At 36.2% G+C, this 21347-nt stretch overlaps 1 protein-coding gene across 1 annotated transcript in view; it reads left to right on the forward strand.

Annotated features, from left to right (window-relative positions):
• FSIP1 (fibrous sheath interacting protein 1) overlaps nucleotides 1-19699 on the forward strand; it is an 88284-nt gene extending 68585 nt beyond the window's left edge. The window contains exons 11-12 of the mRNA XM_009283656.1: nucleotides 15774-16320; nucleotides 19642-19699. Of these exons, the coding sequence (XP_009281931.1) occupies nucleotides 15774-16320; nucleotides 19642-19664 (570 nt within the window). The 3' untranslated portion in view covers nucleotides 19665-19699. The remainder of the gene's footprint in view (nucleotides 1-15773; nucleotides 16321-19641) is intronic.
• The last annotated feature ends 1648 nt before the right edge of the window (nucleotides 19700-21347 follow it).

Here is a 21347-nt window from a genome sequence, read left to right on the forward strand (position 1 = left end):
CGCGAGAAATTATTAGAATTCTTTGAGTCTTGTTATTATTCCTGGATATTTTTAAGAAATGGATTTTTTCCATATGGTTCATTTCATGAACATGTGGGTCTCTTTTGTGGTTTTGGGAGATACAGTGATCCAGATTTTCTCTGCATGTCCTAGAGTAAAATGTTGGGATTTTTTTTAATTATATAATTGACTACCTAATACTGCAGAATAGGAATTTGCATTATACGCATCCATTTCACTTACTAACTTATTCTTAATACTTTATTATTTTGTGCTGTTTTCATTTGCAGCCTCTTCCTGTGCCCATCCTGATATTTCTGGTTTTGTGAATAAGCCAGTAAATGATTAAATTAATTCATTAGGGTGCGTGGTGGGTATATGCATTCATACTTGCACACCCTCACCCCCACTCCACATACATAGATATAAATCAAGTGAATGAGAGCCTTAAATTGCCGATTCCTTTTCATTAGTGAGACTTTTTTGTTTGTTTTTTTTTTAAACAAGATGTGAATTTCTGCCAAGTATGCCCTAGGAACATCATGAGAGAAAGGTGGGTACGGTGGCTCAGCTAACTCTTTGCCCTCCCACCTTGGGCAAGTCAGTTAAAGCTGTATTGAGTGAATGTTATGTTAATTCCTGGGCTTTCTCTGCAGTTCAGGGTGAGGATTATGTGGTTTAGAATAATATTCAGAGCAGCCAGTTTACTGAGTTGGGAACAGCCTAAGGCTAACTTATAAGAGCAAAAAAAACCCCCAAAACCCAAACCTGTCTGGACTCTCACCCTTTCTGGTGCTTAGGTATCTTACGTGGGCTCCAGTCAGGTGCCTTTGTCTTCTTAAGATCTAAAACCTAGAGGAACTTTGTAAAGCTAGGCACGCTTAAAACATTTTTGTTTCAAACAGGGAAGAGCTCTTCTAATTACTTCATATATCTAATGGTTCAAACGTTTGCCTAGCAATGGTAGAACTAAATTTAGTTTCAAACTACATCTGTGATCTTCTAAGGGAAAACCATCCATCCTCAATAAGCTATAGAATAGATTCAGTGCAGTACTATTCATGGCTGTCGTTGAAACTGGGCTCTATTATGTGACGAACGCCAAGCCAAAGGGAGCATGCCTGAAGAGGTGCAAGATGTTATGACCTAGTGCTTAGCACATCCAGCTCTGAGTAGGGAGACTGAAGTGCCTAATCCCCTTTCCCAAGAGTGACTTGAGGATAAAATACAAAAATACCTATGTCATGTCCCTCCCCTTGTTATTCTCTCTGTACTCCATTTTATGGCTTTTTAGTATGGGGACTTACAGCCTATTCCTCCCACTAGCCAATATTAAACTGGCTGAGATAAAACTACAAATGAATGACCCATGTAAGGAATATACTTCCAATAATGCATAAAGTAAAACATAGACTGCATCAGATGCATCAGGTGCATTAAAAGAATTCCCGTATCAAGTGGTGCTTAGTACCATAAGGGGATACATGCGTGAACAGATTCCACAAGGCAAGAACAAGTTGGTGTGTCTTCTGCCAGAAGGCAGACCAGTGAGATCCACAACAATTCATTCTTAAAATTCCAGAAGGAATAGATTTCTGATGTCTCTGAAAAGGGTGGAATATCATTGTGTGGCTCAGAACCATGATGTGTCTTTCTTAATTAAAACTCATTCATTTTAGCAATTAGATACAGCTCTCAAATTGTGCCAGCCAGCCTGGTATTCACACACGTAATCACATTGTAGAGGCTATACTGCTACACAGCATCATCCTTCCAGATTGCAGCTGTACCCAATCTTGGTATTTATATAGATTTTTATGTCTCTAACAACAACAGGTTAGATATTTATGTATGTTTTTATTATTGTCATTAGCATTAAAAAAATCAGATACTTGGAACTTCTCTCTTCTAGTATGCTCTTATTGCGTCTTATGCAGGATAACAATGCTAGAAACTGCTGCTAAACTATGTGTTTTCAGAGGTGTATATCTTTCTGTGAACATCTGTTACACTTGTCTTAGCTTGATACATGAACTGTGTTTCAGTCAGATCCTTGGTACATTTAACTTGAATAATTTGCCCATTTATCCTGAAACTCCTTTAAAAGTCTGAAATGTTAATAAGCTTAATGGAAAAGCATGTTAACCTAAGCAGTGAGTGTCCTTGGTTAAAGAAGTTATGACTTTTAAATGTATATCATCCACCCTAAGCTTCTACTTTTTGCTTCAAAAAATATGATCTGTTCTTTTCTCAATGTATTTCAACAGGAACTCTCTATCTGAATTAGCCGAATGAATAAGTACCTTTCTGCTAACTGCCTGGAAGATGCACACAAAACACTTCACTGTGTCAATGCCTACTGATTCAGTAGCTGTGATTCCACATAACTGAGAGTAGTGTAGTGTCCTCTAAAACCAACAATGTCATCATTAATTCATCAGAAACACAGCTGTGAGCTTTGGTTGTTTTTTTTTTTTTTTACCAAAGCAACTGGGCAAAAACATTCCAATGTGCAGTAAAGAAAGTTCCAAGCAACTGGTGTGCACGGCGCTTTGTGTTTAAGCCATTGACCTTGTAATGTGATCACACAGACTTTTTGTAAATTAATCTTTCAGATCTTATGAGTGACATGTGAACTTTGACTTCATGGGCAAAAGACAGACTCCAGCTCCAGTAGAGTCACCTGTATCCCAAATGCATGATAAATTTACATAACTTTCTTTTGAAAAACATGAGTCTTTTGGTGCTTTCATGTCTTTTACTAGGGTAAATATTAGACTTCTTTTGCTTTTTGTGCAGTGGTGTACGTCATTGAGTATAAATGGGATTGTCCCAACCTTCATTTAAATATATATTTTAGCTATTCCTATAGCAATTATATGTTTCAAACTGCAAAACATTAACTTTTCTGTGAGCTACATACAGCTGTACCATTTTACATTTTGGTAATTTGTTTGTTGTTTCTAGAATTGTATTAATTTCCCTAAAAGTAAAATTTCTTAGAATCAGTGTTTACACAGCTGTTTTGAAATACATTTTACATACGAGCAGGTTCTGCAGAAAACGGGTGAAAATTTCAAACACTAAAATATTCCTGTATCATTAAGACATTATATTTTAAACTGTGAGGTTTTTTACTATAAAGCCTTTAGATTTCTACATGAGCATAATTATTTTTTGTCCCTGGTGCAGAAAAGCTGGTATGCTTATGCTTAGTAGATGCTATTTGGGCTATCTGGTTTCCTGTACATCTGTCACTTGGCTTGTGGCATTCTCTTTGATGATGATGAGGAAGCACAGGAGCCTGCCCAGTGTGCTTGTGTGACCTGTCGAATGCCATCATTGCTTCTGGTTACAAACGGGGAGCCATCTTTCTTACCAGGCATGGGTTTACCAGGAAATGAGTAAGTGGAGGGAAGGAAACGTGTACTACAGCGTTGCGTTATGTACCTATTGGCCCATAGCTTCCGTAGTCAAATCAACCTACTGTCTCTGTAAAGTGAGTAAAGGCTTTCTTGCTTTTTATCTGTATGCAGATACATAGACCTGTGCTTCTGATTAATAACAGTAAAGAACTGCAGCATTTCGAATGCATGTGCTTTTCTAGATGTCTTTGTTCTGGGACATGAGAAAGGATCTGTGACTGAGAAAAAAGAACAATAGAAGATGCTGAAAGGGGTTTTTATGCCTAAGGCCTAGAGAATTAAAAACTACCATAAATTTAGTGGCAGAAAGTAACTGTGAGGTTTTTCCTCATCCCCCCAGAAGAAAAAAGAAGGGAAGGAGGCTGCCTCTCCTACCTGGTCTTATCATGCTTACACTGTTTGACAAGGACATAAAATATGTGGATTTTAGTTATAATAATAGAGGAAATTTATCATGCTGGCAGGAATATGGTCATTGGTACTGTTGCACATTTACTCTATGTGTTAGACAAGTCCGAGGAAAAAATGTAAGGGTTTTAATAAACGATCAAAACTAAGGTTTACTTTAAAAACTAGACCTAGTGAAAAATGACCATTGTAGTTAGACAAAAAACAAATAATATTATCATTTTACATTTCTATTTTTTTTTAAAACAGCTGTCAAACATCAAGTAATAATAACTGGTTTATTAATAACTTTTTTAATCTCAGTCTTAGCTTTTCTTATTGTTATGTGGTAAATGTAAATTTTCTGGTAATGTATATTTGAATATTTCAAGGTTTAACTCCTGTTCTTGTACTTACTGAAAGGATCTGCCCCCCCTTCCTCAAAATCAAGAACGGGTGCAGGCAGAATGAAACTCCAAATAAAACGTTTTCCCTGGGGCAATATTGTTCCTCACATTCTTCCTACAGGCTTTTGGTTTTTCGTTTTGAATGGAAATAGAAGAGCCAGATGCAGGTTTCTCATTTCAAAATACCCTTCCATTCTTTAGCAAAGAAAAAGATTCTTCATTATTCTCTTTCTTTTTTAAAAATGTTTTTTCAGCACTCCATAAAATATATGCCCACATTGACAAGCACAGCTGCAACCTGACGTTCCCTATAGAAACTTTGCACTTGCCCTGTGGCAACAAGCCCCACCAAACACAAAAAGAAAATCAAATTCTTTATCAGTTCTTTCTCTGACCTCTCATAAGCAGAGACTGAGATGTGGCAAAACTATCCCTACCCTTACTCATTTATCTGTACTCATGTACATGTGATTTTTCTCTAAAAGGCAATGACAATTTCATAGATTTTAGACGGGATGTTCCTTAGTGAGTGTAATTATTCATGCCGTGAATGGAAAGGGTCAGAAACATTTCGTGAGCAGTAAATGGGAACTTGATTTTTTTAAGAGACTTAATAGCCCTGCCATTGTGAAGTAGGATTCCATATCTGCAATTCATGTAACTACAAATATTGCCAACTTCTCTTTCTTTTTGCCACAAGTTGTGTAATTTTTGGTACTGTTAAAGCTCTAGATTTCTGCACTGCCATAATTGCACGAGAATCTTTGCTCCTGTTTAAAAAAGAGACAAAACCAAGCCTTTCTTTAAAACTGTAACAATTAAAATCAAAACAAAAACCAAAAAACCCCAAACAGTTTCAGATGTACTAGACCTGGTGTTTTTCGAGAGGTGTCCTGGCTCTCACTATTTGAGTGCTTGCATTTGCCAATACATGGCAATACTGTACATGCTTTTATTGAGCTTATGGGATGAACTACAACAACAAGGCAATGAAAGCTAAGCCAGTGTGATACATTGTGGGTCTTGTTATTTAAAACTAGGTGTCTTTGCAATTCTGTACTTTGACATATTTCTCGGAAACAAGTTTCTGAAAAGTAGTGTCTTATTACCTTTTTCTAATCCTCTGTGATTTACCAAATTTCTGTTGTAATATTGATCTCTATCTCTACTTCTTCCTGTTTATTCTCTTTCTGCTTAGTATCCTTTGAATTGTGTTGTCAGAAAGGTTTCAGTTTTAAAACAATAATTTGTAAGCAGAACTCTAAGTGTTCTTTTCTTTAGATTGTAGCTGGGTTGAATAACAATCGGAAGTGCCGGTGTCTCTCTGCCGCCTGTGTGGACCTTGGGGAACTACAGTTAACACCAGTACTTGGCTGAGGCTCTTGATTTAGGTGGCATGAATGTGAAACAAAGAGAGGAATACTATTATCTGTATTTAATGCAGAGTCAAAAACTCTGTCAGAAAACCACATTTATAAAAGAAACTTTTTTCCTTAATTTGGATAATTGAGATTGTACACTAACCGTAGGACTTCACTGGAGAACACTGCGGGTTTCTGTATCTTGTTATTCCGCATACAGCAGAACTTCCTTCCTAACATACTTCTGCTATTGGGAGGGAGTATTTCCGTCTCCAACATATATATCACAGGTCAGGTTTACCATAAACATATATATGTTATATAGAAGAAGTCAGTATTTGGAGGTGCGTGTTGCTATTGATACACGGGGCCAATTAATAAGATTCACTTTAAAAGATACCCCTAAAGAATATCAGGAAATATGGTCTGAACTCCTAGAATACATGAACTAGTATTTTGTTCTTTTTTAAGCTTCTGCCTATAGTTGCTTTTGGTGAGTCTTCGTGGCTTACTGCTCCTTGGGCCAGTCCTCCTTATTTTTGGTGAGACTAAACTCCACCTAACTACATAGGTCATCTAGGTCACGTGTTTGTGGCTTCCCTGCTTTCCTTCTTATTGGATGGAGGCATTTTGTTAGTTTTATTGGTGTTTTAGTACTTGCTGTGACGTTTCTTATGTTATGAAGAAAGAAATCTCCGTGTGCTTAGTTTTATTACTATTTATATTTTCTGTTCCCCCAACAGATTATGGACCTGTAAGTATTCTTAAAATCTTAAAAGATACTTTGTTGCAGAGTTTTAAAATGTCTATAATAAGATACTGTGGTACTGTTGTGCTACACTGTATCTATTTCTTGGAAAAATAAAAGCCAACATGACCGAAAGAAGAAAAATAAATGGGTTTTTGTAACAGAAAACAGCTGCAACCACATCAAGGCATTTTTGTCTACTCTACTGGCTTTGCTGAAAATTAAAGCCACAACTTAATAATATTCAAGGAAGATAGTTCTCTGGAATGAAATCTGTTAAATGCTTAATAACAAACAGTTAAAAACACAAAATGGGATGTTTAGGAAACTTTTTGAATGCTAAATAGCCTAGATTGCAGAAGTTCTGCTTCTTCAGTAGAGGCTAGAAAATGAAAGTCTTATTCAGGATGATGGATTGTAAATACCAGTTCAGGAATTTGTCTCTTACGTTTTCGCACATACGTTCAGTGTGTTCAGATAAAGACAGCTTGCTTTCTAACCTAAGAATACTTGAAAGTGTATGAAATCAAGTGCTCTAAAACCAGGGAGCTATCTATTTGTTGAGGAAGATTTAAAAAATGAGAGAAAAAATTATACAGTGACTCATAGGTAGTACAACGCTTAGTTTTTTCTATCTACAAATGCAGTAGATTAGATGAGCTAAACGTTGCACTAATCTGAAGTTAGAAGAGCTGAATTCTTGCGAAACATCTGTTGACAACCTTGGAGTAGATGGATTTTAAGTTCAAAGTGATTTAAATCAGAGACTTTTATCATAGTTTAGTATTTAAATCAAGGGGGGTTTACATCATGATTTATGCAGCTTTTAAAATTCTTAAATGTTTTAATTATCTTTCTAAAGAACGGTTGACTCTTACTGTTTAGTGACTACAAGAATATGTTGATTTTCAATTAAATATGCCCATTACATTAAGTCAGTACCTCTTTACCCTAGCCAGGAAAATACACTTTATGCAAAATTAATTACACAGTTTAATGTATGTTTACTTAGAATTGTAGTTCTTACCTTTTGTTCTATTAAAGATACTGAATAAAACTTCTTCCTTTGTTGATTCCTGCTTACTAGAAACTTGTGTCCTGCTGCTTATGAAGGAAGCTGGCGTATAATTCAGTATTGAGACAACAGTGTTTAAAAACTATTGAAACTTAACTAATTAAATTTTTTATTATACAATATATACAAAAGTCAAATATGCTATACGATTACAGCCAGGATGCGGATCTTAGGGCAAGAGGTACGAGAACACTACAAACACTGGTTGCAGTTAGGGAGGAGAATAGAATAATGTTATAACATTGTAGGATACCTCTTGGACAGAACCAGATTTCATTATGATGTTGCAAATGTTTAAAAAAAAAAATGAATACCCCTGTTTAAAGCTACTTGCTTTCTTGTTAAAAGGAAATATTACCTGCAGTTAGTGGATTGATCCTATTGCTTGAAAAGTCTCCATGATTTTAGAATACTAGATCTCTTGCATTTGTTTTTATTCATCATCAGAAGATCAAAACTAGTTGCTTGCTCTTCCAGCTCCTGTTTGGTTTCTCAAATTCAGATGAAACAGGATTGAACTAAAGAAAACAGAGTAAATTCAAATGCATAAGATTTCTCTTAGTACCTCTGAAAGAGACTATAATTATCAAAATTTGGCTTATCAATTCATTTAACTCAGCCGACTCAGCTGCTTAGGTAGTAACAATTCCCAGCCACTAATAAAACACTCTTTATAACTTGTTTTTGTTTGAATATAATTTTTTATTTAATGTATAATAGTTTATGTTTTAGGAAGGTCAGACTTTACCAGATTTAGCCATAGTTTCATACTCACCAGTATTTTAGGAAAGATTAGTTAAATAGGAAAAATAGCTGTAATTTACTTTAAAATAATTTCTATTACCCTTTATTTGATTTTGTATTTAGGTATTATATACAATATATTCAGACTTTCCTTTGATATTCCTTTGTCAACCATTTGTTTTGTTGTGTAAAACCTACTATTCATAAGTTAATTGGGTAATAAAATATAGGAGGTTTTGTAACAGTTTTACTGTTTTGTAACAGTAAATCAAAACTCACTTAGCTTTCCTAAAGTTACCTTCTTCAAACTTTGGTGGGGACATACAAATTTAGATTTTGGTGTCTGTGGATGAAAACTTCATTGCTAATATGCAGGCACCTAGAAAATGTTATACAACCTGTAGATCAAAAGCTGCCGTGAAAGGAAGCTGAAATTGAAAGTAAGCTTCAGAAAATGAAAGGTAAAAAGTACGACTTGTAGCAATTCAGAAATAAAGCTTTTTGGATCTTTAAAAGTTATAAAATTATTTCCATATGCTTCCAAGAAAAAATTCACACTTACAGCAACTGAAACCTCTTCATTATATCCTGGTGTTGTACCGTGCAAACTCTGCAGCTGCAAGTAATGAAGCTTAGCGTCTACGGTATCAAATGAGAAGAAAATGATTGTAAAAGATATTTTAGCTTCCTTTTTATTTTTTTCTACTTCTGTCACCTCTGGCAATCAGTTGCTTTCTCTTTCTAAAGTCTACAGGGTGTGGCATAGCTGATGAAGCACAGTTTTTCATTATTTGCACATGCAAAGCACAAGCAATTGAATGGATATTTTTCAGTAGCGTCTACGGTATCAAATGAGAAGAAAATGATTGTAAAAGATATTTTAGCTTCCTTTTTATTTTTTTCTACTTCTGTCACCTCTGGCAATCAGTTGCTTTCTCTTTCTAAAGTCTACAGGGTGTGGCATAGCTGATGAAGCACAGTTTTTCATTATTTGCACATGCAAAGCACAAGCAATTGAATGGATATTTTTCAGAAAGATAAAAACAAGTATTATGCCTCTTTGTAATGACTAAAATATGCATGTTTAAATTAGTTTTGCCTGCAAGAACTTGTCATAATTAGTTTTACTTGTATAACCTGTAGGCTATCTTAAAAATCACAAAGAAATGAACTGCTGCAATTACCATGTCTCTTCTTCACAATTTTCACCTACTTTTCTTTGTGTCTCTTGCTACGCTAAATAAGTGTAAAATTGTATAAACTCATGTCCCCTTTTGATGTCTGTTAAGATTTCTCATTGTCAGAGAAAGGGGAAAAAATCTTTTAGGGTTTTTTATTTCCAATTCATTAATGAAGTTCATTTTCTCTTCTGAATTTTTATACTATTTTAAAATTTATTTTTTAATGAAGATTTTATATGATTCCGTGAGACTGGTAATGGCTTTGATGATGTGGTTGTGATGGCTCGTGATGTTACAAGTTGAATTTTCTTTTCAGACAGTGATGTTACCAGATGCCCACTAATCTCCTCCTCTTTTTTCCTGGTGCTTCTGTTTTCTTGCCTAGATATTTCTGTCCTTTCTGCTTTCTGTCTCTTAGCAGGAGCAGCCACAGAAAATCGACTACCAGACCTTTTCATTCTGCTCTTACACAAACAGAAGCAGTGGAAAAATAAGAGAAGGGAAAATGTAACTAACAGAAGGAAAGATAGCAGAAGGAGGAAAAGAGCAAAACCAGGAGGTTTTCTCCTATGGCTATGAATCCTGTCCATTCTTAAAGATTTATGTCCTTCCTGAAACAGTACAGAATTCCCCAAACCCACCCAAACTAGACATAAGTGCAGGACCACCAGGTGGTGAATCGTGATTGGAGCACAAGGAGCTCTTAATTTCTGAATCCATTACTTAGCTTCCAGTCTTAATTTTTAACACCATCAAATCAATACACATTACTGGCCTCCCCAGAAACATTCTCACTGAGTTGGAAGCATGTTTTTGATCTACCTTAGTTACATTTTCTCTCATTACATTCTGAAATAGCCTTACAGAGGAAAGATTAACTTTTTTCTTTTACAATCTTTAAGCTCTTTCTCGTAAAGTAGTGTTTTTAAAACAAACAAGCAAGCGCTAAAAGCCGTAACATGACGTGCTAGACACTTAAGAATTTCTTTGTAAAAGTGGATGTATGGATCTCTGTACTGGGACTGGCTGGGATGGAGTTAATTGTCTTCATAGCAGCTGGTATGGTGCTGTGTTTTGGATTTGTGACCAAAACAATGCTGATAACATACCCATGTTTTCTCTGTTGCTGAGCAGTGTTTGCACAGCTCAGGGCCTTCTCTTCTTCTCGCTCTGCCCTCCCAGTGAATAGATTGGGGATGTGCAATAGGCTGGGAGGGGACACAAGGAGGCTGATGACCCGAACTAACCAAAGAGATATTCCATGCCATATAACATCATGCACAGCAATAAAAAGGGGAAAGAGGGGGTTCTAGAAAGTTACCCATCTTTTGGTGAGGAACTGGCTGGGCATTGGTCTACCCATGGGAGATGGTGAGTGATTGCCTTTGCATCACTTGTTTTGTTTTCTTTCTCTCTTCTTTCTCTTCTCCTTTGCTTATTAAACAATTTTTATCTCAATCCACAAGTTTTATTGCTTTTACTCTTCCTTTCCTCTTCCCCTGTCCCACTGGGACGGGGGGGTGGGGAGTGAGCAAGCAGCTGTGTAGTGCTTAGCTACCCACTGGGGTTAACCCACAACAGTTTCATAGGACATATTCCCATAATTTAAATTAGTTCGCAAGTTATGGACACCAATCCTGACTTCTGTGGTGCAAAAGAACTTCAGGCTTTTAGCATTTTCTGGAAATTGTAAGAAGCTCTTCCACAATGACATGATGTGTCTGTTTTTGTATGCAGCAGATTAATAATATTCCACAGTAGCACTGACCAGTACTGTTCATAGACAAGTGCATGGTGCTTGGGTGTGATGCATAAAGGTGAGACCTTGGAGTTGATGGTGCACGTTGAGTTGAGCAGTGTGGAGATACAAGGCAAGGATTGCCTTTTCAAAGCAGAATAGAGCTGTTTGAGAAACTATTAGTAAGTCATGAAATAACTAAAACTTACAAAACCTTCTTGTGCTGGTATGTCAAAAATCTGAATGCTGTCTCAATAGATCAATGTACTCTTAAAATGGAGTCTTTTTATCAGGAAGAGAGCAGTTACTTTAGAATTGACTGTTGCAGTCCTACACATCAGTAAAAATGTAAGTAAATTAGAGCATCAAAGTAAATTGTTTCAAGCAAATAAAGTATCATGAGAACTGTTGATTGTAATACTTTCAGATTAAGCAACAAAATATACGTGTTTATAGATATGCCAGCTACATGAGTCCTTGAATAGTCCTGGCTTTCTAATGCTTATTCATTTACTGTGTGTCACTTTATGATTATTTACTATAATTAGAAATAATCCTGACGTATTAGCTTTCTCCCCGTGCTAAAATCTGATAAGGCCTTTCAGTATTAGTCTGTTTCTGTTACTGTCTAGATGTGGAAAACAAGCCTAAAGCTTTGAACTTGCAAGCCCATAGTCACAGCAGGTCTGTCCACAGCCATCTACAAGTTTGCATTCCTACCACATGCAGTAAGGTTTTTTCTATAGACCAGTGTCACCAAGGAATTTAGCAAGGAACAAGAAATCTTCAGTCAGAGAAGGGCCACAAGTGTGTGAAAAACTAGCCACACATAAACAGTAAAGGTCATTAGCAGGCTCCTAAACTCCTGGCTAGGAATTAGTTTTTTGGATCATTAACGGTAAAAAGCCTAGGAAATGAATAGGACTCAGTGTCTTATTAAAAATTAGCCAGAACAATTAAAAGGTTTTCCAATTTCTAATGGGAACCAGACCTACTAGCTCATTTTCCCTTGTCTAGTGAGCTGTTTCTGCATTTTGAATTACATTAATTTTATGTCCTTGTATTTTTAAAGAAATATGTTCAAGTATTTTTTCTGGATAGGAGTTGTAAATTATTTACAGTGAGGGCAGTAAAAGCTTGGGAGAAGTAGAATCTAGTGTCTCCCTAAGACTGTGTTACTGATTCCAGGTCTTATGACTCTAAACTAGTACAGTTAGCTGTGACAGGATTTCTTCTGGTGTGTGCAAATGTATACTTTGCAAACTTCTAATGCAGTTGTTGTATTATGCGATCCCATGAGTTAAAATGCTCATTTGGTTGCAAATGCACAGCCTTTGTTGGTGTGAGGTGTCTCTCCTTAGGGTATTGCATGTTTCCCTAAACTCAGTTTTCTGATTTCAACAGCAGCCTTTCTGCTTTCATTTCAATGTAAATTGCTTGCTCCTTAGTGGATGACCGATGGCTATTTAAGAGTGATCTTCTCCTCTACTGTATATTTTTCCTTAACCCTAAAATGACTTTGGCACAAGAAAATTGCGAACAGTGAGCCTTTAGTATTTTAAAATGTAATTGTTGGATTCCTTATCTTTGCATCCTTCCAAGCATGTCTTACAAAACAATCCAAAGGGAGGAAGGGATAAACAAAGAACAAAAATAGGTAATGTTTTACACTGTCTGCTTTGCCCGCAGGCCTGCCACTCTGGAGGAAAACAAGCCCACAAGTTACCAAACTTTTTCACTCTGTAGCTGTTATACTCATTTCCCTCCCCATTTGCCTTAGGCTCTAAATCTCCCCACCTAGCCCTCTGGTAATAATCAAGGTAATCTATGGACTAGTTGTCAATACAAGCCGTATGATTTTCCTGAAAGGAAAAAAAGAAAATAGTAAATTTGGACAAGGAAAAGTAGATTGCAGATAAATGGGATGGGGGGAATAAAAGGACAAAAGAAAGGCAAGACAAAATGATCTTCCTCACTATGTTCATTTTGTACTCAGCCATTCATTTACACCAGATGCAGAATTCCTTTCTGCAGTGAGTGAATTGCCCTGTCATTAACATAAAATTAGTTCCAAATGATCTTGGCCAAGAGCTTTGAAATATGTTAGTATAGAACCACACACTCAAAAACACGTGGGAATCCATGTGGGTTTCCAGATGTGAGAATCTTCAGTGATACAAATATAGTTATGTTTACGTAGCAGCATATTCTGCTCTGTGGATATACTCTCGATGCAGCTGTGCTTCCAGTAGTGGTATAACTATGTTACTGTGGTGCTCTGCCTGAGTGAATGCATCTTGTTTCTTATAGTGAGTCCATTCTAATAATGACAACTTGTAAACAGACATTGTCCTGCAAGTTAAAATACTCCTTCAAGAAATGTGAAAAATTTGAAAAATTCCGTGTTTCATTTTTGATTTGTCATGTGTTTTGCTACTGATTGTTTTTCCCTGTCTGACTTATTTTTCATCAGCCAGTACTTTCTGCAGTAAGAATAAAATTTAAAAGCCTGAGAAAAGTTTGAAGAGGTCATAATTTTTTCTTTGTTATCTAAATAAGTGCTTAAGGTTGTGGTTTGATATCGATTATATTATCAAAAGTACGTTGATTGATACCAAGATTAGCCGAATCTCAATATAATTACCTGATTTTATGTTCATCTAAATAAAGCTCTACACATAATGATAGGCTGTCGATGCTCTCTTTTTTTTTTTTTTTGTTTTGTTTAAAAGCCCACTCATAATCTTCTTTCTTAGTTTTAAGCACCAGAAGCTTGGTTCCTGTTTTCTTCAGCTGAAGGCTCCTTTTTTTTGAGGAAGCAACCCTAATTCCTAATGAATAGGAATCTCTGTTCTTTCTGCCATATTCTGGAGTAGGTATAAATCTTGGTACTCCACCTCTCTTTCTGATTCTGAGCAGAATACTGTGAGCATTCACCTTAGTATCTCAACTTCTTTAATGCAGTCGTCTTCTTTGTTTGTGTAGGAAATTAACTCAAAGTGTCTTTGGGAAGGAAATCAGTCTGTGCAGGAAAAGATTAGTGGGTTGGATAAATCTACAAAACTGAGTTTAAGTACATCAGCTAGTGCCTGAACTGTAAAGCAATCAGTCTATAGTAGCGGTTATTAGCTATTATTAATGTTTGAACATGTAAATACAGAATGGGGACTGAAAGTAACCTAATATGTCTGTCTTGTTCACTTTGTAGTGTCACCTTGTAATTTTTAATAGCCACAATAAGTTTTACAAAGAAATACTGCTTCTTTCCTGACTGAAAACTGTCCCCATTCATGAACATGAATAATGAGTTTTCAGATGTAATCCATACACCCTGTGCTACTTAGGCTGCGATCTCATCATGTCATGTACATCAAACAGAGTGATATCACTCCTGTCGTTGGATAAGAGACCTTCAGGGGAAAAAAAATCAGCTAGACATTGGATATTGGTCTTTCCTCTGAAATGACAGTAGCTCCATGCTCTAGCACAATGTAAGGTAAATTCTGTGTAATAGTCATTACACAGTGAATAAAATCGTTGTTTGACATAAATCACTGCAGCCTTAGGGAGTTCATCAGATTGTCAACTGATCCTTTGTCTCTTGGAGGTTGGGTAAAACCGAGGTTTTGATTGTAGAAAGCATCTTTTTCCATTAAATATTGCATAGTATCTATAGCATTTATAATATATATTATTATATCTTCTATATCTCATATTTCATGGGCAAATGTATTATGCATATCTAAAATATGTCTTGTACTTCTCATTATAATCTTTAAATTGTCAGGGAATATTGTGCTTCTCTATTACCAAGGAGCATTAAGGATTAAAGGCTAGAAGTAACTCCCCATTGCAAACCTCTCTAAGCAAAATATCCTGTGCTATTCTTCACCATTACCAGCTAATATCAGTTATTATCTTTGATATCAAATTTTAAGAAATGTCCAGTAAAGGAAACCTGCATGGTAAAAATGATGGGAGTGTGCCACTGTCTGAAAAAGAAATTGACTGAAGAGATACACCTGTGAGCTATCCAAGCAGTGACAGCTTGTAGAAAGCAGTAAAACTGTCCTACAGAAGATGGGGCTTTCTTCTGTCACATGCCATGGGACATACTTGACGTGGTAGGTCCTGTAGATGAGTAACTGATGTGCTTTTTGTCACATGGCTGAGAGAGGCTGTGTTGCATTTCTACAGGGAGCGGCTGGGAATTCTTCAGTCAATATGTGACAATCTTTGTGGGCTGGTGCTATCCAAAACCATTTCTGACCGCAGTTGCATCGCCCCAACAGCTGAAAGTCTTTTAGCAATGTGCAGTTTTGCTCTCAGTAACTAAAATCTTAAAGTGTATGTGTGTCTGTATATACACACAACAAACCAAGATATATGAAAAAGTACGTGCTTTGGTAATTAAAAAGCAGTGATATCTAGTGGAAGAGTAAGCAAAATCAAAGGCCTCTCAGTGCCTTGTGGACATCAGACTTCTTTCCTAACTTTCAGCATCTAATCTATCTAGAACCTAGTGAAGATGTTACGTAAATGATGTAATTATGTAAATGTATATTTAAATTAATTTTGAATTGAAAGACATTGATATCAGTTTAAGAGTTCTGCCACTGCTTTTGTATCTCTCAAACTGTTTTATGGCGCTGCTTTTCATTAATTATATTTTGACAGAAGAAATTCTTGCCCTTTTTTTTTTTTCAGACTGAAGAACAAACGGGCCTCTCTGAAGAGCAGCTTAAGACCCTTCTGGAAGAATGTATGCAGCCTCAGAGAACAATAAGCAACGTTACCATGCCAAAGTCTCAGGAATCTCTTTCTTGTGGATTAAGTCCCCCTTGTTACACAAGTCAAGACTCCACTCTTCACTCCACATCTACTCTTTCCAAAATGTTAGTTGAAGACCATATTGTAGGGATGTTAACGGCTCAGGAAAAGGCTGGACTCGGAGACAAAAGCTTGTGTGTTAATGCAGAGAGCGAAATCCCTGGCTACTATATCAGCAAAGCATTGGCTGATAGTCACTTATCAAAGGATTCACTGGCCCAAACAGAGGAACCTGATGACCTAGAAGGTTTACAGAAGATGGGAGATAAGAGTATTACTGAAGGTTACTTTATGTCAAGAGCACTCAACACAAAAAGTTTGAAGAAACTTTCTTTCGTGGGTGAACCATTATATTGCATCAGCATGAACAATGAGCCATCCACAGAGGCTGACATTCTCAGCATACCACTGCAAACCAAAGGAGGTGAGACTCTTAACAACCCTTTAGAATAGGCTTTTGATTATGATGAAAAAAACTAAGCAGGTTCTCACCAAAGGTATGCACCAATACACACTGATTGTTACGGTGGGGCAAGGATGTACTTTTATAAAATGTAAAACTGTGCCAAAAATAATACACACAAAATAACAGAATGTTTATTAAAATTCTTGCCCTGACATAATTGACCATAAGACTAGGACTCTTACGAAATACAATATTGATGTTGATTAATTCTGTCAACTGGAAAACAGTGTTGACAACCCATATGGATTATCTTTTTGGTAGTAGAAAGTCATGTTCGCTGTTCTGTGGAGAGCAAATATTCCCCCAGTAGTTGGTATAACAATTCACACAAAAATCCAAGTGTTTCTTGAATGTTTTTAATAAGGTAAACTCGGTAGTATAGAAACAAACATGACCTAGCTATATTAAAAATAATAAATTGCTTTCAGGGAGTTGAAATTTACACATAGAAGATAACAAACTGAATAAATACTGCATAATTTCTATAAATTACTTTTAGTTCAGTAAAAGAAAGAGTAGACTTTTACCAGCAAAAAATTAAATTCACCCTATCTGGTATTATAAAAAGATTTTGGAAATGTCTCTATTTTTTATGTCCTTTACTTAAATGCAATTATATAGTGATATTGTAATCTAAATCTACATTTAGATTTTTAGCCTAAGACCACTTCTCTTTCTGGAAAGCAAACTGTTCAAATAAGCCAGATTTTAGGCAGGTACATCTACATCTTTCATTTCTGTCATAAAAGTTGTGACAGTATGAAGTTGTTTGTGATTACAGTGCTATAGTTTAATTATATTAGAAATCAATGAATTTTGCTAGGTTTGTCAAGATAGATCTTTGTTATACTGGTAATCTATTCTGAATTTGGAGAAACATTTTTTCACATTCATTGGTAATTAGAAGAACATCCTAATACCTCTTTACTATGTTATAATTTCTTAATTATGATCACAACTGTTTCTTTGATTGTTCATACTTAACCTTTCTACAGTGAAGGGAATGTTAATTTTTTTTTTTAAATGATTCCACCTATCAGTAAGCAAGAAGGCTTGTTATTGCTGTTTTTACACTGCCAGACAAACTTGGTATCTAGACTCACCTGCCATATTTGCCCATTATGAGATTTAGGCCATAGCTGCAATAGGAAGAAAATAGAAATACAATACCTGTAGAAAAGGTTGGATGTGCATTGGTTTTTTTTTTTGGTAGGTTAGTTTTCAGCTAGTTGGGTTTTTTTTTTGGTAGGTTAGTTTTCAGCTAACTTCACATGCCAGCTTTGCTCTTCATGTAGATGCAAGCATCAGAAGAGTGGAGCAAGGGAAGAAGGAAGTGGTCTGCCCCAGAGGAGAGCGGGATGGCAGTGGTGATGATGGGGAACACCACAGAGAACCACCTCTGCCAGGGGCAACCTGATTTCATGCAGGATTAACATGACTACATACTACACCACCAGTCTTCTTCAGCAACCGACAGTGAGAAAAACTCAAGTTTAACTTGCTGCCTTCACTTGAGTTAAAGTTCTCCTTCAGTCTGAATAGATGTAGTACAGTCAGAGTCAAGTGCGACTCAGCCCCGACTACCATCTCTCTTTATTAGTGTATTTTAAGATGGGATGTGTTAAATCAAGCAAAACACCATGCACTGTGGCCACTATGTAGTGAAGTGAGTAGGTAACTGTTCATACCTGTTGCGGTAGACATAGTCACTATGCGGTAATTTTATTGCATAAGAGAGAAAGGAGATTTCAGCTATTAAGTAAATTTCCATATGGGACATCTCATGGTAAAAGTCTCTAAAGTGAATGTGTTAATGTTTGTCACATAACAATTTAAATAACTTCGAGTCATAACCATGCGTTGTGTCAGAGCCATGCAATAGGGTGTTTCGATTATCTATTTTCAGTAGCGGCTGAGTAACGTTCAACCATATAGACCTCAAATCTGTATGGTTAATAAACATCTTGGGTTGATGGTGATACTGCTTACCAAATATTTTTTTTAGGGGGGAAAAGTGTTCTGCATTTTCAGAGTCTCTAAATCTTTTCATTTTTACTAAAAACCTGAAAACAAACCCAAGGATATCATTACAGATATCATTACCTCATCAGGCTTTGAGTCTTTGTGTCAGTGTCTCATTTTTAAAAATGGTGTGAACAGGTAATCTTTAGGCACAATAAAAGTAAGTGCAAAATAAAACCCACTTCAGAGGTTTGTAATTGTTTTTACATTAGTGCCAAATATTTTGCAGTTATCCATAAGTTGAAATTTAAATTCAGATTTATTGTATTCCGTTAATATTACTCTAATGATAAAACATACATCTAAAATTAGCATTTAAATAGGTGGCAGTCCATTCTTACTATTTTTGTCAATGTACTGCTTATGAGAAAGTGTACAGCATAAACCAGAAAACCCTGATACCTCTCCTGCAAAGGTGACCCAGTTCTGTCTTAAGCAATTATTCCTGGCCATAAGCAAAAGGTTGTGATTTTTATCAAATTTAGAAAGTTGCCTAATGTATCCTATAGGTAAGCTTGTTGTTAGTTCAGACATGATTAGATGTGCTAACTGTATGGAGGAATGGAGATCCCAGTGGAGTCCAGTTTAAGGCAAATACACCTGCAGATGAAGGTGTCAGGTGTATTTCTATTTTTAAGAGACATTTACATAGTTGAGCTTTGTTATGGTCTTAATTCTAAAGGACGTTTAAACATATATGCGTAATCTTCTGTAAACAGTTTGATTTTCTGGCCTGCTACACATGGTTTAAACTCTGTGTAGTGCTGTGTAAGCAAACAAAACTGTGTTTGTGTGAAACTGGTTTAGCAGAATTTCAGTTTCGCAGTCATTATGGTACTGTAGTCTGTGACATAGATTTACTGTAATACATTATTTAAGGAAAGCATAATTTTTAACATCATTCTCCCATATATATGTCTATATATATATCTCTGAAGAAAACTCTCATGTGCCTTCAGAGATAAGTAATTCCTGCTTCTTGAAAGAAGCAGTGATTTGCGTCAAGGTCTTATGCATGTAAATATACATGATGTTTACTGAGATAAAGAGCAGCCAGACTTACCCACATACAGATATGAAAAGGTGGTTATTTCTCAGTTGTATGAGCCAATTGGTAATTATTTCCAGCTCTTTTTTTTTTTTTGGCTATATTAAGTTTCAAGTAGAAGTTGTATCACAAACCGCTGTTGCTTTTTCCTCTTGCAAATAATACTGTGCTTGCAGCAGTTCAGCATATGATTCTTTTCTTTTTTACAGATGATATGAAGATTGAAAGTTGAGGGGAGAGTGATTATATGCTTGTTTACACAACGGTTTTTCTGAAAGTGTGGTTTTCAGACACTCTGAAGGCAATGAATTATCAGCATTGAAAACTGTTCCATGAGGTGATTTATTCTTAAGAGATAATTATTATTATCATATATTGTTGCAGTTTGATTTCAAAATAAACTCTTGCACTTCATTAAATTTCCTGGGAGTGTTCTAGCTAATAAATAAATATACATACGCATTTGTGTAGTTGTGTGTCTGATAGACGTGCATGTCTCTGTTCATGAAAAATAGAAAATGCAACTTGCAAAGTTCCATTTCTACTGATGAGACTTTATTAGAACGGATGTGAAATGTATATAATAATTTTATCTTTCCTCCTTTAAACACAATCTACTTTTTTCACAAAGTTAGTTAAAACCTGACCTCTATTATCCCAGTACAGTTTGCTGGAGCTTGCAGCCTGTCTGACTGCTGAGCCCTGACTCAGAGAAGGACCCAAATACATACTCAATCTTCTGCCCCCGGGCCGTCAGCTGGACTGCGGGCTTGATTGAAGGTAAAGACTGGCACAAGTCTTCTGCTGGATCAGAACAGCAGCACCGGTCTGCTCAGCTGTGTCCCATTCTTGATCCTGCGAAGAACGTAACCATAGAGCAAACAATCTTATCCTCTGGTTAAGAAGTGTAACTACATGATGAAAGATCGCAGTCCCTTGTGGAGGCTTGGTGCAAATAAAAGTCAAGGAGATCAGAACTTTGCCCTAGCAGTTACTGGACTGTGAAACCTTCTAGTAATGGCTAGCTGGGGGGAGGGTAATACAGCTGGTTTGTGTTTGAGATAATAATAAAAATTCATTACAAGTTAACTACTGTTTCTCCTGAATTTTCTACTTATTTATTGAGCTGATGGTTAGGTTTTCGTTTCATGCACTGTAGTGTCAGAATAAGAAGTTATTAAAAAAACATGGTTCTCTTTTTTTGGGGGGAGGGCAGGGAGAGATATTCTAGCAAAGAAAACTCAATAGATTTTCCCGCTGCCAGGCTCTCATTTGCCACAAGCTAAAAGGACAAATTCTTCCTCAGATAATATACTAGCCATTTAACATTCAACAAGAAAAGTTGTATGGATACCATGTTAACTGTACAATGGCTGCATTATGGCATAGGGCTTACTTGAACTAATCCGAATGTTTAAATTAATGCACATATTGGCCCAGATTCTAATCTCATTTACAGAGTTGCCAGTCTGAGTGGATGTACGCTCCTGAGGAAGTGGTAATTGTGTGGATATAACAGAGATCAGAATCTAACCTACTGTCTTTTAATTAAAAATGTAAACGGGACACTATATTTGTGACAACCAAGTGCTATTTATTGTTTTATTTTCTGATATTTTTACTTGTTTTGCAACAGCAATAACAAATCCATGGATACTGGGCGTTCTGCGTAGTCCCATTGCTCTGCATAGGATTTCTGTAAGCGTGTTTCATGGAGCGTTGCAAATCTCACCTAGATGTATTTCTTATCTTAAAAATTTTAAGTCTGTGTCATAATTTCTTTACCATAAATATAATCAAAGCAATACTGACAATTTTTTTTCAAGAGTATTTTCTGTGCCTGTATGATATTCATGCAGGACTGTCCACTGGCTGTAATCCTTCCACAGTCCTGCTATTTTCACATGGAATTCAT

This window comes from Aptenodytes forsteri, unplaced genomic scaffold (genome assembly GCF_000699145.1).
Source record: "Aptenodytes forsteri isolate BGI_AS27 unplaced genomic scaffold, ASM69914v1 Scaffold342, whole genome shotgun sequence".
Lineage (NCBI taxonomy): Eukaryota > Metazoa > Chordata > Aves > Sphenisciformes > Spheniscidae > Aptenodytes > Aptenodytes forsteri.